At 34.5% G+C, this 13,987-nt stretch overlaps 2 protein-coding genes across 6 annotated transcripts in view; both read left to right on the forward strand.

Moving 5' to 3' along the window:
* The window catches only part of LOC110992957 (transmembrane protein 151B-like), a 39,655-nt gene extending 25,918 nt beyond the window's left edge, over positions 1–13,737 (forward strand). The window contains exons 4-8 of the mRNA XM_022258982.2: positions 6,590–6,674; positions 9,604–9,769; positions 11,805–11,928; positions 12,277–12,397; positions 12,493–13,737. Of these exons, the coding sequence (XP_022114674.2) occupies positions 6,590–6,674; positions 9,604–9,769; positions 11,805–11,928; positions 12,277–12,397; positions 12,493–13,371 (1,375 nt within the window). The 3' untranslated portion in view covers positions 13,372–13,737. The remainder of the gene's footprint in view (positions 1–6,589; positions 6,675–9,603; positions 9,770–11,804; positions 11,929–12,276; positions 12,398–12,492) is intronic.
* LOC123689279 lies at positions 176–2,409 on the forward strand. 5 transcript variants are annotated; one of them, XM_045628670.1, is made up of 3 exons: positions 176–415; positions 1,462–1,592; positions 2,234–2,397. In XM_045628670.1, the coding sequence occupies exons 1-3, from the start codon at positions 179–181 to the stop codon at positions 2,241–2,243; spliced, it is 378 nt and encodes a 125-aa protein (XP_045484626.1). In that variant the 5' UTR covers positions 176–178; the 3' UTR covers positions 2,244–2,397. The 5 variants fall into 5 exon arrangements, with proteins under 5 accessions (XP_045484626.1, XP_045484625.1, XP_045484628.1 ...); XM_045628669.1 differs by having other exon boundaries at positions 176–439; positions 2,234–2,394; XM_045628672.1 differs by having other exon boundaries at positions 252–439; positions 1,462–1,760; positions 2,234–2,409.
* Positions 13,738–13,987: the final 250 nt, after the last annotated feature.

Below are 13,987 nucleotides of genomic sequence, written 5' to 3' on the forward strand. Positions count from 1 at the left end.
ATTAGTTTAAATTAACGCCCACGTGGTTTTATTTTAGTCAGTTTGAAACGCGAGTGATATACGTTTAATAAAAATAATGGAGGGTAGGCGGTGAACACGTAAAAAAAAGACGGTGTGCCCGTCTCTGGGCTTGAAGAAACGTTACAGTCGATCGTCAACCGACGCAAGTGACTGAGCTATGTCCACCAGTGGTGTCACCACAACTGTGCTCAGCAACACCACCGCGAGGGGGTCGGCCCTTTGCACCGACATGTGCAACACCATCGGATTTGCTGCTTTCTTCCTTAAGCGACACTCGTTACCACCTGGTACTGACGGTTCGCACAATGGTACTGAAAACGCTCCGGTGCCAAGTTCAAGCAGCGCATGCGAGTCAAGCACTGATCTGGTACTTAATCAGGTGACCGACAAACTAGTAAGTGCGTTGAGCACAATTCTGGTAAGATCTAACTCCATTTATATTTTGATCCGTCTTTCAAATATTTCGATATATGGTGTGAGGAGGAAGACTCTGCGCGGTTGTCTAATTATTGGGATGACCGTGAGTGCTTATCTCTGATTCGATATTGTTTGAAAGGGGATGCTAAAGTGTGGCTAAATGAGTGGCTTAGTAATGATCATAGTTGAGAGACAACAGACTCTGATAGTTATCTCATGTATTGCGTGTTGTACGAGGAATGAGTGAAAAGTTAATTGTCGCAGTAGTTATTCGGGGTATTAAGGACCCACAAGTTCGCGCCGCCGCGACTTGTGCTAATTTATCATCGGAAGGCTTAGTTAAATTCCTCTCATTATATACCAAGCCCATAGAACCGCGCTCTATAATACAAAATCACGTTAAAAGGCCAAATTTGCGAGATAATTTCTGAAAACGAGATAATTTTCAGTCTAATATTAACTGTTCATGTTTCATGTAGGGAAATTGGTCATATACAAATTTTTGTGTCCTAAAAAAAAACTAAGTATGAAACCGCACCAGAGACTCAATCTACAAACAATTCAAGCTTAGATAAAAGGCAGTTTTCTAATATCAAAATTATTTGCACATTTTGTAAGAAGGTAGGACATAAAACGGAGGACTGTTTTGTTCGACAGCGTTCCGAGTCGAGCGGTAGGCTAAATGTTAACTTTACATGTTAACAACCAGATAAAATTCAATAAAAAAAAATCGACACCACTCCCGAGATTCGTAACACCTGAGGGTCACTATGAGTACATAAAGATGCCATAAGAATTAGGCAATGCACAGGTTGTATATCAACGAATTATATCAAATACGTTACGATTTTACATAGATCCAGGCAGAGCCCTTGTGTGTTGTAATTGTGTATATGACGTATTATTACCTAGTAAAACAATAGAAGAGGGTTTAGGTACATTACATGATGTGTCAGAGATGGGGGTAAGGGTAAGGGTTCAGGCAGGCTTTTTCATTAATTAAAAAAAAAATGTAACTTTCAGACTACGGAGATCGAGTATCTATGCCGAGTCATTAGCAATGGTCAAGATATGAAGACATCGTGCTTTGCGAGGTTGACTCGCAAGGGTGTGCATTTCAATGGCGGCGATTTTGCATTTGTGCCAAGCTGTTGGTAAGCTAGACTCCTGTATGCGCGGACCATATGTGGTTTTAGCGACGTTGTCGCAGGACAGATATGAACTAAAATTAGTCGCTGGTTCTTATGGTAAAGCTGCCGCGGAATACATGTTGCCCTGGCGCGGGGAATGGACCCCTGATGTGTGTGCCGCATTCTTTGAGAGTAAGTAATTTTTACTTGCCTTTTCAAAACTTATGTATGTTGATAAATGTTTGTGAAAACTGTCATTTTATTAGAACTGCTTATCATATAGGTAGTACCTATTTTGGTAAAGACCTGCGGGAGTCTTGTGTGATAGTAATGGAGTCGCTCTTACTATCAATAGCAATGGATTCGCTCTTGCTTAGTGTGATGTACAGTAATGGAGTCGCTCTTACTGTTAAAGCAATGGAGTCGCTCTTGCTTAATGTGATGTACAGTAATGGAGTCGCTCTTACTGTTAAAGCAATGGAGTCGCTCTTGCTTAGTGTGATGTACAGTAATGGAGTCACTCTTACTGTCGAAAGCAATGGAGACGCTCTTGCTATGTAAAAAAAAAAATGAACTAATGTTGTCGAGAGTAATGGATGCGCTCTTACTTTCGATGAAGTTATGTTAATTTAACGTTATAATAACAAAAATGATGTAATTTTTAGGTGGCGCTGATGATGACGATAGTCCTTCACCACAACCACCGCACGTGATACAAGAGTCATCAGCAGGTCAAGTTTCAACATGCCAACCTGCCTATCATCACACGGGCGAGGACGCACCGCCGTCAGGAGAGGCCGAATAAGCTGTAAAAAGTCAAGTGACGTGTAGCAGTGGGGTATACTGGACTAAACTGGTTTTCAGGCTATATAAGCACGGCGCGCTGTATGGTCGGGCGCACTTCTTCGACGCTCGCACTAGATATAGGACGTTACTATTGTTGTTGAATTTGTGGTTAATTTCGTGTAATTTAATTTGGTTATTTTTAGTAATTTTATTTGTTAATTTCTTACTATATATACAAGAATTGCTCGTTTAAAGATATAATAAGATAGGATTTAGGCATGTGAGGATAAATTGTTTTATAGATTTGACAAATAGTTTTAGGTAAAAACACGAATAAAAAATCCATGCCCATCTCTTTGAAGAAAACTTTTTGAATGACAATTTCCTATCAAAATGACGTATACCGTGGTAAAACATTACTATGATTAAAACATGATTTTTATTATTAATATTCATGGCAAAAACCTTGGTTGTTTTTCATTATCTAGACCTAAGACAATAAGACAAGAAGTGAGAATTTTTATCTGCATCTAATTAATTTTAATCACGCAAGCTATAACTTGAAAATTACAGTGGTAAAAGCGAAAGAAAAGGAGTTTTTTTATAGTAACATTCGGGGGTTACAACACAACGACAAATGATACAAGTGCCATAAATTTATAAAAAAAAAATTTAATAACACTTTAAAAAATAACATTATAGTTACAATATAGGAGGAGATTATTTAGATTATATATCTTCGTATAAATAATAAAAATAAAAATAAAACTTTAAAGATATTCCTACATATTACTTAACCGTTAATACGTTACTAGGTTTAAATGTATATCCTATTGGGGATTTATTTTACAAAAAAAGTTATCGTATAAATTAATTAGCTTTAAATGGATTAGGTTTCCGAGGCATTCGCTTTCTGGAATTGGGCTTTCTATTAGGTCACGTAGGTGTTGGCTATCAATCTTAGGTTACGACCCCATTTAGATGGTTTACTTAGCGACGAATCTGCATTATCTTTCAGACAGATGTAGTTTGTTTGTAAAGTGTTTCTTGTATAATATTTCAAATATCAAATTAATTATTAAAACAATATCATACGAATCGTATTGTGGTATTATTTTATTTTATAAAGACGGCCTGTTGTAAGTCTTATCCTGGGGAAAGTATTTCTTCCGTTTGACTAGTTACCTAACTTAAGTCCTATCTATCGAAAGGTCTTTTTATGACGCAATTTTCGCATCGCATCCCTTAGGTGGTAGGTTCTGGTCCCGGCTGTGCACTAATGGACTTTCCGTCTATGTCAGCAGTACAGTTAAGGACTCATGAAGCAGTTTTACCCGCGCCCGAAGTTTTATTTTCAAAACTCACGAGACCGAAGTTGAATAATGTTTATGTAAATATTGTATGCAAATGTTTTATTGGCGGTTGATTATCGCAATACGGGCGGCTAAACGATCAGTAGATTTCCAGACCGCCATGGACACACACCAGAAACGAGCTGTTGTGTTATATTTATTTCATCATATATATATAATCAAAAAAAAGTTGTGCAGCGGTGCAAGCCGGTGCAGCGGGATCCACAAACAATCGCACACTTGCATACAAATAAAATAATATTCTTCAATCGCAATGGGGTGCTTATCATTACATAGTTGGAGCTTAAACACAAATATAAGGTATTCTTATAAAGCTGGAAATATTTACTTAGAAACGTTACCTTGGGATGAAAGCTGGGTTTCATCGTACTCGCTCTATAATACATTATCATTTTAATTCGTTGAATTATAGGTACGTTGATAAAGACTGGCTTAATATCAATTTGTAGAGCATTTAAATTAAATAGAAAAATTCAATGAACAATTTAAGTGAATATTTGACCCTTGAGGTTGAACTACGGTCTTGTTATAAACTTTGGCTTCATTCCAACGCATACTTCAACTACTTTATGACTGTTTTCTCTTTATACTCCGTGTTTTTTTAAGACCTTTGAAAGAAAACAAGGTGACTGTAACACGTTGAAATAATGGGATCTTTTAAATACGTCATACCTGTTTTTTTTTAATATTTTATTTGTCTATTTTGTAATACAGCTAAAAAAAATTATATACAACTAACCCTAATATAAATTACGCGTCACTTTGTTTGTCCGCTATAGACCCCTAAACTACTTAACCGATTTCAATCAAATTTACGCACCTAGGCCAGTTTGATCTGACTTAAAATATAGGATAGCTTACATATAGATAATTATTTGTTTAATATCATGTAATCTTTATATATATAGTTTTATTACTTTTCTCACATAAACTTCATAGACATAGCACAGTATAAAGCTTACGAACAAATACTAAATCAACTTTAACGAATCGTCTAATCGTTAAATAAAGTTGATCTTGTATTTGTGTGGTGTTATTTTGCATCTCCATTGTACCATAATTACTTCAGAATCTCAAGGACCTCTATAACCTGACCTTCGACTCACTTTGTCGGCTGTACGGTAATAAATATTTAAATTAACATAAACCCAATGTTTACAATATACAAAATGGGAGTCATAATTTGTCGCTTAACCCTTATTAAAAAGCCTTATTAGAGAACTCCGGAGAGTTAAGCAGTTTATTTAATTTAATTTTTGTAACATATCATTTAAATATATTAAAATATTGTAACCCTTTGTAAGAGGCTTGATAAGAAACTGGAATAAGAATTGATTAGCTATAATTTTCTTATTAAGAATGTTTACATAAATTAGAGTTATAGGCTCGTATTCCGATGTAGCACTAAGTACTAATCGCGTAAGTTAAAATGTATTGCATTTGACATACAGAAGTAACACACAGTTAAGTCTTGTGTTTGATCGCTGGATATGATCACCCATAGTGTGTACATTCGTACACATAAGTAAAGCATTTGTCTCGTATGTGAAGAAGATAAAAATAAACATTACAATGGGTAATATATAATATGTACTTTATATATGAAAATTGCCAGCATCCTTTGAAACACAACATAATTCGTGCATAAATACCCTATTGTTCGTAAACAGTATACAAAGCTTATATTTGTGAGCGATCTGTTAGAACAATGGCCAAAAATTTGCCAAAATATTAGGTACTCTTACAATAACGTACTCTGTATATTTTCAACTACCATTTTTTGTTGTCTTCTACAACAATACAAAAAATACCATTTATATTTAAACCTTATGATATACATGAAAAAACAGGTAGAATATTTTTTATTTGTATGCAACATTTAAAATTAGCATGTATAGTTTGAAGTTGACTGTTCACGTCATATTACCTAAGCATATAGGTAATAGGATTATATTTCTAACGTGAAGTATGTCAAGCACCTATCCAATTTGTTAAAAACCATGGTTAAAGAATAGAGATAAATTTATTACATAATATAATTTCAGTATCAAACTTTATTGTAGATAGAATTGCGCGCGATAACAAACGATTAAATAGTTTTGGTATTGGAAAATTTGGTTATTGTAAGCGGAAACAATTTACACATATTTCGTGTGTAGCATATAATGTAGCTGATTTAACGTTCCAGTCACATAGCAAAGGAATCATCTATTCAAATATATATCAAAAATACAATGTCAGAAATAGGTGAATGTTTACAGTATTAATAAACATTAAAAAGCGAGACCTAGTCCAGACGTCATTTACTCTCAACACAGGAATATCACAGTGTGACTAGCATATAATACAAGAAAATAATTTACTTTATTAAATACTAAATTTTCTATTAAACTTAAGATATTTAATCAAATGTAATTTATATAATAACTAACCTTAAAATTTAATACGTAAAATATATTGTTAAGGATATATTTTTTGAATAAGTTTCGAGGAGATTTGAAATGTATGGAAGGTTGTAGATTTCTGTTCAAAATAAATCTAAGAGAAAGAATTACCGGCTTTATTATTGAAAAATGTTCTTTAACTTATCTAATTAAATAGTGAGTCAAAAATCTGCGAGTCAGTTTCATTAGCATCGTTCAAGTGCCCTAGACACGGAAAAGGTTGAGCTAATTTAACGGTTCACCGGCGCTCGGCGGAACTTGCAGACTACGAGAGAAACATTCCTTGTTCCGTCTTGTCTTATAATAAAAATTGGTTGAATTTTTTTTTAAATTCACTTGTAAATAAGGAAATAAACGATTCGAACTTTTCAGGTTTATTAATTATTACTAATTTGTTAATGTACATTTTTATCGTTAGGTGGAAGGCTATTTGCTACCACTACGTGAGAAGAAAGCGGCAAGTTACAAGGTATAGAAATGGGGACGCATATACAACTACACAGGTAAGAATTAAACGAAATATGTATATAGATAGCTTACCCCATAAAAAATAGGCCCGTTAAATTAGCGAGACACATGATGAGCAATTAATTCTTATAAAAAATACGGTACGGGCTTATACTTACGGGTAATATAACTATGCAATTAAAATATATTTTTTTATAGAACAAACGGGCAAGAGGCTCACCTGATGTTAAGTGATACCGCCGCCCATGGACACTCTCAATGCCAAAGGGCTCGAATTAAACACACGTCAAACCAAAGTTTATAATACTTTACAATGATACAATAGAAAATGAATAATAAAATCGTGTAAATTTGACACTTTAAAAACACTATACATGAAGCATGAAGTATAGTTGTAATATAATATGCAGATTTGGAGCTTTCGACTGATAAAATGCTATACAAGCAACCCGTAACGTGAAATTTCCATGCAAAATATCGACAATGCCTTCCTCTGTGGCACAAAGCGATAGCGTGACACATTCGATATTTTTATAGAAAAGGAATTTAGAGAATATGGGTCAAACTAAACTAAAGTATATACAGATAATAAATTTAGATATTTTAACATAGATTATTGCTACGCTTTGCTTACAAAAACTATAAGACATGTTGCTGATGAAATGAAAATCAGGCTGTATCCGTAATTTAACGTTAATTTTGATAACACAATTTTATCGCCAAATATAATATTAGTTAATTTAACCGTAGAATAACAATTTAGTAGTCTTGCTTTATGGTTCCTATATTTGATTGTTTAAAAGTTTTACGTTGCTAAGCAACCATTTACATAGAATATTTAAATATTTTTCGCTGAACATGTATTGAAATGAAAAACCCTTTCCCATAAATATTCAAGGTCGTTGACCGTTAGCCCTATATTAAATTTATACATGTGATATTTTATTAAGCGGTAGAGTATAAGTCACCTGAACCATGCTTCATGCATATTAATAGGAGCAGTTTCAGCCGATATATGCGTGTAGGTAAGGTACAGTCAGAAAGAAAATGTAAAATAATTATTGTAATTTTTTCATAAACAGTGAGCAGTGTTGGCCTATTGGCTTTAGCGATCGACTCTCATCCCTGAGATCTTTTGTTTGATCCCCGGCTATCAATGGGATTTCTGTCTATGTGCGCATTTAATATTTGCTCGAACAATAAAAGAAAACATCGTGACAAAACGGCAACGGAGGAAAAGTCGACGGCTTGTGTCAGGCCCAAAAGATTGATAAGATTGATCAGCTACTCGCCTGTTAGATTGATCAAGAAACAGATTCAGAATCAGACGTCCAGACCTAAAAAGCTTGAAGCGCCATAAGAGGACATTTTTGAAGAGTCTTCAATTAAAATACAATATATTATTATATTGTATTATATTCATGTTTTGTAAAAAGCACAGTAAACAAATTGATTGGCCTATATGTTATATATATATATATATACTTTTTCAGCTGACCGTACATTTGAACCATGGGCATGCAATTTAAAGTCTATTTTGATCATAAATTTCAGGGTCCTTATTAGCGTTTGTTATAAAATACAAAGAAAGCAAAAGAGCCTCCTTCATGGCTTACAGTGACAGACGCACCAAGGCTGTAGATTCCTTTCCCGAAAAAACATTAATTTCGGGTACAGTGATGTCTTGTTAAACGTAAATAAATCAATAAAGCTTTTTTATAAATTTGACGAATATTATATGATCTTGGGATTGATTTGCTCCAGTTAGAAAATTTATTTGCCTAAAAACAGTGGCGGAGAGTTTCTTGCCAGTTCTTCAGGCCCCCTCTACGCCCTTGACTTGCGAGCTGGTAATACCTAAGTGTACATACATAAGTGTACCTACTTGTTTACCTATATGAATAAAGTTATTTTTATAAATCGATGACTTAGTTGCTTTGAAACAAAGAATGAAAAATATATTTACCTATGCATTGGGGATTGAAACAAACATATAACTGTTATAATAATTATTCAAGCAATAAAAATGACTTAAACACACAACAAAAAAAATAGAAAGCTGTTCTCAAAATGTACACAAATTACGGCATTGTTTAAAAAAGTCAAGTTAAAATGTAATTTCAGCGTGGTTAAGCATTTTGTTACGTCTGTGGAGCGTCTATTGTTTTTATGACGAACAATTTTCGCTACATTTCAATATAAAGCGCATTTTATGAAACATTTTGAAATGACACATAACTGCAATGCTAATGATTTATAACCGCTACGTGAAATCAAAGTTTTTTACCATTGCTAAAGAAGCTTTCCATAGATCACAGAATTTCTATGTTGACCACAGCGTAAACAAATCGATACTTGTTTTGTGCCCAATGTTTTTCCTTCTGAATGTTCTATTAGAATACTTCGTAATTGTTCTGTTTATGCAAGAAATAAAGAGTCTGTATCCATCTTTTTATAATAAGCTGCAATTTATCTATTTATAAAAACAATAAGTGGCACGTCAATATAACAAAGCAAAAACATTAATGTATCTGTTTCACTCATCCTTTCAAGTCTAGTTGGTCACGTTTCCATATGATTGTGATTCGTAGATTACATATCGCAATTGCTACGAGTCGTCCATTTGTCCATATGCTACCGTTCTTCTTCACAGAAAAATTCTACGACTCGTGTATAGTTAAAGTATTAAAGAAAGCGTTGTTGGTTCTCTGTACCTTCGAAGTTGAAACTATTATTTCGCAAATTCACGATATATTCAAGCGTAAAAGCTAATAATTAAAGTTGGGCAACATTTTTTGCACATATTAAAACTGCATAATACAGTGTCGGAGTCTTCTTAGGGTGCGTTCACATCTGTACATATCGCTTTATTTTTGTCATATCAAAATAATAAGGCAATTCAAATTTTTGAAATAAGAACCTATTAAGAATTGTAAAATATATCTAAATTTCTTTTTTGTTTAGGTGTATTACGAACGAGTGAACACGCACAGTGCCAGTACATCATTCGCACATGCTTGTTGTGGACAACGGGATGCATCACGAAACTTGGTTTTGGACACGAAGACCCCGATCACCAAAGTGAGGTTTAGCAAAGGATTCGCTTTTGCAAACATTGAAGCGGCTAGTGGTATGTATAGAAAATATAATAAATACAAATTTATATATTGGGCCACGGTGGCTAATCATACTTAGATTGGGCATGTACGTAGGAACCAATGTACCAATACGTTTATGGACGGTATTAATATCAAGTAAGCTACATGGGAGGTAAGGTATAAGGTAGCAACCTCTTTGGATTTCTTCTATAAGAAAATAGCCCTATGTATTTCTTAATGTTCATACTAGGATGTAAAGGGGGGAAGGGGGGGGGTTCATACTAGGAAAGTCCAACAAGGCAGGGCTGACAGTTTGTCCAAATTCCGTCCTAAAAATAACTGATGTATCGATATTTCATCATTTTAAATACCTTAGAAATCCACTTCAAAAACTTAGTTATTTATACTTATGCGTATCTTACGATATTCAAATTAAGTCCGCAGGCAGATGAATCAATCAATCGCTGAATAACTTCGGGTCATACAAAAAGTTACACGTGGATTAAATAAGTGGTTCAAAGCTTTGGTTTCAGATACCAGATTTAGAATTAAAAACATAGCTATTGAAAATTGATATTTCGACACATTGGAATAATTCGCGTGTATTACCATTTTTATTAAACACGAAATCTGGCTAGGGCAATCAAAATCCGATTTTCATTTCACTTTTGTTGCCAATAAAAGCCGTATCGAGACGTGCTCTATATAAAAACATATGTTCAGTATGCGTTCTATTGATAAATTGTAATAAAATTAAAATCTAATTAATGCCTGATAGAATTTTTACAACTTCAAATTAAAACGCGTTCATTAGCTATAATCTTAAAAAGATCATATTTGTGTGTAGGTAATATTCAACCTATTGACACAAATAGAGCGTACCAATTCTTAAAAGGCCGGCCCTCTGGCATTGTGAGTGTCCATGGGCGGCGGTATCACTTAACATCAGATCAGCCTCCTGCCCGTTTGGCCCCTGTTCTATAAAAAAATGGTCTTTTAAAATTTATATATAACATATTCCCAAAAATATTATTGAGAATACCGCTAAACCCCCGGAATACCTTTTTATATCTTAGGTGTTAATGCACATTTACTTTTGCATGCCCGAAATACTGACTGAATAATAATATAAACATGGTCTTTTATTTTAATGTATTATAATTAAGGGGCTTAGATATAGACTGAATAATGTACGTCACAATTATTAATTTGCATGTTAGAGAAAAACTTATCGTACCCAAGGACGTTACAATTTGCATATGAGTTATAATTAGATTTTAGATCCGATAGAAAACCAGATTTAATTAAGTTTAATATGGCAGACGGAGCCCGCAAACTAAGTTACGGGAAACGTTTGCAAAATATAACGTGATTTGATAAGGAAATCGTGTATTGGTATTTACGCTTTGGGAAACATTTCGGATTGAAATTTTCAATTCATACTTAGTACTTAAGGTATGCATTAAATCACAAACATAGTTAACAGTTATTGTTTATGAAAAAAGATTAGAGAAAAATATCAGTTTCACAAAAAGTACTTTTTTTTATATAATCAACAACTCATTGCAGTTGTGAAGAAATATTTTACTAAATCTACAAAACATATAAAAAAAGTTATAGAAGTTATACTTGTTTGGCGTATGGAAAAAAAATAACTAAAATGCAGTAGTGATTAACGATAAATAATAAATTAATCAAAAAGATTTTATGTAAATAAATAAATTAATAGTTATCGATTTTCATGCCACCTAGACCTTATTTTTTCGATGTCGATTCACTCTCATCATTTTTCTCCATCGCGCCAAAAGAAGTATAACTTCAAAAATGCTACATCCACCCTTTATTTTTAATAAATTAAACCACTTTCCTTATATTTTTAACATTGAAACACAAGCAATTAACTGTGCAAATTTGTAAAAACATCGTTTTGATGAAAATTTATCTGTTGCCGACGAACGTTCCGCTAGCTCCCGCGGGAACGATATTCCATTTTAGGAACTGAACGATACAACAAAGAAGTTTTAAATTAATTTTCCTTGAGCTCATCTTGAGTAATAATTTTTGCAGAATTCGAAGATCAAAGGTCAAGATTCTTCGCGGAACATGAAAGGTTTGATGATTTTATGGAAATGCGTGAGGGGTTAGATTTAATTGGAGTCAGTTCCTTCAAGGAGTACATGGTAGCTTATAGGTGAGTATTAATTTACTATTAATATTTCCAGTAGGAACGTGTCTGTTTTAAGAAAAATCTTTCATTTAACCGAACTTTTTGTGCCTCCAAATTCAGTGCTCCTTTGTTTTTCTTATTAACTTAAGGTTTCCGTGTTTAAGGAGCTGAACAAACTAAGTGAGCAAGTGAAGTGTTTACATTGGTAAAAATGATTGTATGTACATAAGAGAACAAGATTCGTGTGTTAAAGAAATAACAAATAACAACCAGCCAAAAACATCTAAGTCTTAAAGTGTCTAATTTTCTATAAACAATGATTTACTAAATAATTGTTTACTAGAATTCTTTATACACGATATATTGTTACAGGGATACCGATCGATGTCCGTGGTATGCCTCTCAACTACTTTTCTGGAGCTTGTCTTGTCTTCTCCTATCCTGGCCTCTTAGGATCGTGATAGAATGTAACACGGCGTATGTGCATTATACGGTAAAATAATTAATAGTTTTATTGTTAAATTAAATTTGAAAAGTGTGCACGTAGAAAAGTTAAATTAAATACATTTTTATTTTTTTCTTTTATAGATAACAAAGATCTTCGGCACAAACTACGAGCTGGACCCGAGTAGACAATTAGACTTAGACACACATCTGTCAGACACTATGCCCCCAGTGCCAGCAACTAATTACGCTTGGGCTCTTGCAGACGAGCAGAGCGCAGTTCTCTGTTCGGCCCCAAGACCACCAAGAACCCTTCCACTTTCCCACGCCTCGACTGTGGATAGCTTGGAACTATTCGCAGCAATCCGAGGTAATTGTGCCATCGTTCCGTCTTACTCAGAAGCCATGCGTATAGATGCAGCCTTACGAGAAGAACCTGCCGATAACGCTTCGAACCCTGGAGTTCTTGTGGACATAGAATCTGAGAGACCAAGACCAACTATCAAAGCTGCATCCTTCGATGAACCTCCTCGAAGGCCCAAAGTAACTATAACTGGTACGCACTCTAGCCACAATATTGCTGCCATTAACCAAGCCAAGCAGCTGAATCGAAGGTCGTGGGCGGGAGTAATTACTTCGGCAAGGAGTGCAAGACAGATCATAGACGATTTAGCTAGTAGCGTCAATTATGAGCAAATACCAGAAACAGTACCGAGACAAAGGGAAAACGCTGTCTATTACTCCAGGGAGTTGTGCCCTATTTCGTCTAGAGATCCTTTTGGTGGTCGAGAACAAACAACGCCTACGGATGAACCACCTTCATATGAGGAAGCGTTGAAACTGCCAGCCCTGCGCAAGTTAACTAGATCTATAACTGGAACCGACTTAGCTGGTCCCAGAAGGGCATTCTTGAGGGACGTTCTTTCGAATAGACGTTCCTGTTTGGAAGGTGTTGGTGTTCTAGCGGGAGCCAAAGTAGTTAGGTTGCCGTGTAGCGAATCCGGCGAGGAAACTCATCTATAATAGCGGTTTTATAGCTTCTGATGCAATACAATATTAAGTTAAACAAATTATTATGAGGAGCTTATATTTGCAGTGGAATTGAGGAGATAAATTTATTGTTAATTTTCTGCCATTAGACGTAACGTCGATGTATAAATGTAAATATATTTAGCTTAACGCTTATAATAAATGTTTTCGATGTAAGATTGACTAAAACATGCCTTTGGATTTTTTGAAAATACGTCAATTATTTGAGACACCATTTTACCATTCTCCCTTTTGGAGTTATGATTTTCCAATTTAGGTACCATAACAAGGAGTCAAAGTTAAGTAATCCTTACATAGCTTATTCATTATTGTAAATATAGGGCAGTGCCTTTTATATGTAAGGCTAATTTGGTTAACAGTTGGTCTTTATTCCATTAACAGCTCAATAACGAACAGGCCCAAACAAAAGCCAGTGTGTAATGCAAAAGAGCAATGTATATATTTAGTCTGTATTCTTATCTTATGCTTTTCTTTAACGGCTAACGTAATACTGCTTAACGACCTTAGGCGCGAAACATACAAAAAAGGCGTAAGGTGAAGGCGCGGCGCAGGCATCTTGCCGCTTCAAAACGCGTCAGTACAAAATGTA

Source organism: Pieris rapae, chromosome 6 (genome assembly GCF_905147795.1).
Source record: "Pieris rapae chromosome 6, ilPieRapa1.1, whole genome shotgun sequence".
Lineage (NCBI taxonomy): Eukaryota > Metazoa > Arthropoda > Insecta > Lepidoptera > Pieridae > Pieris > Pieris rapae.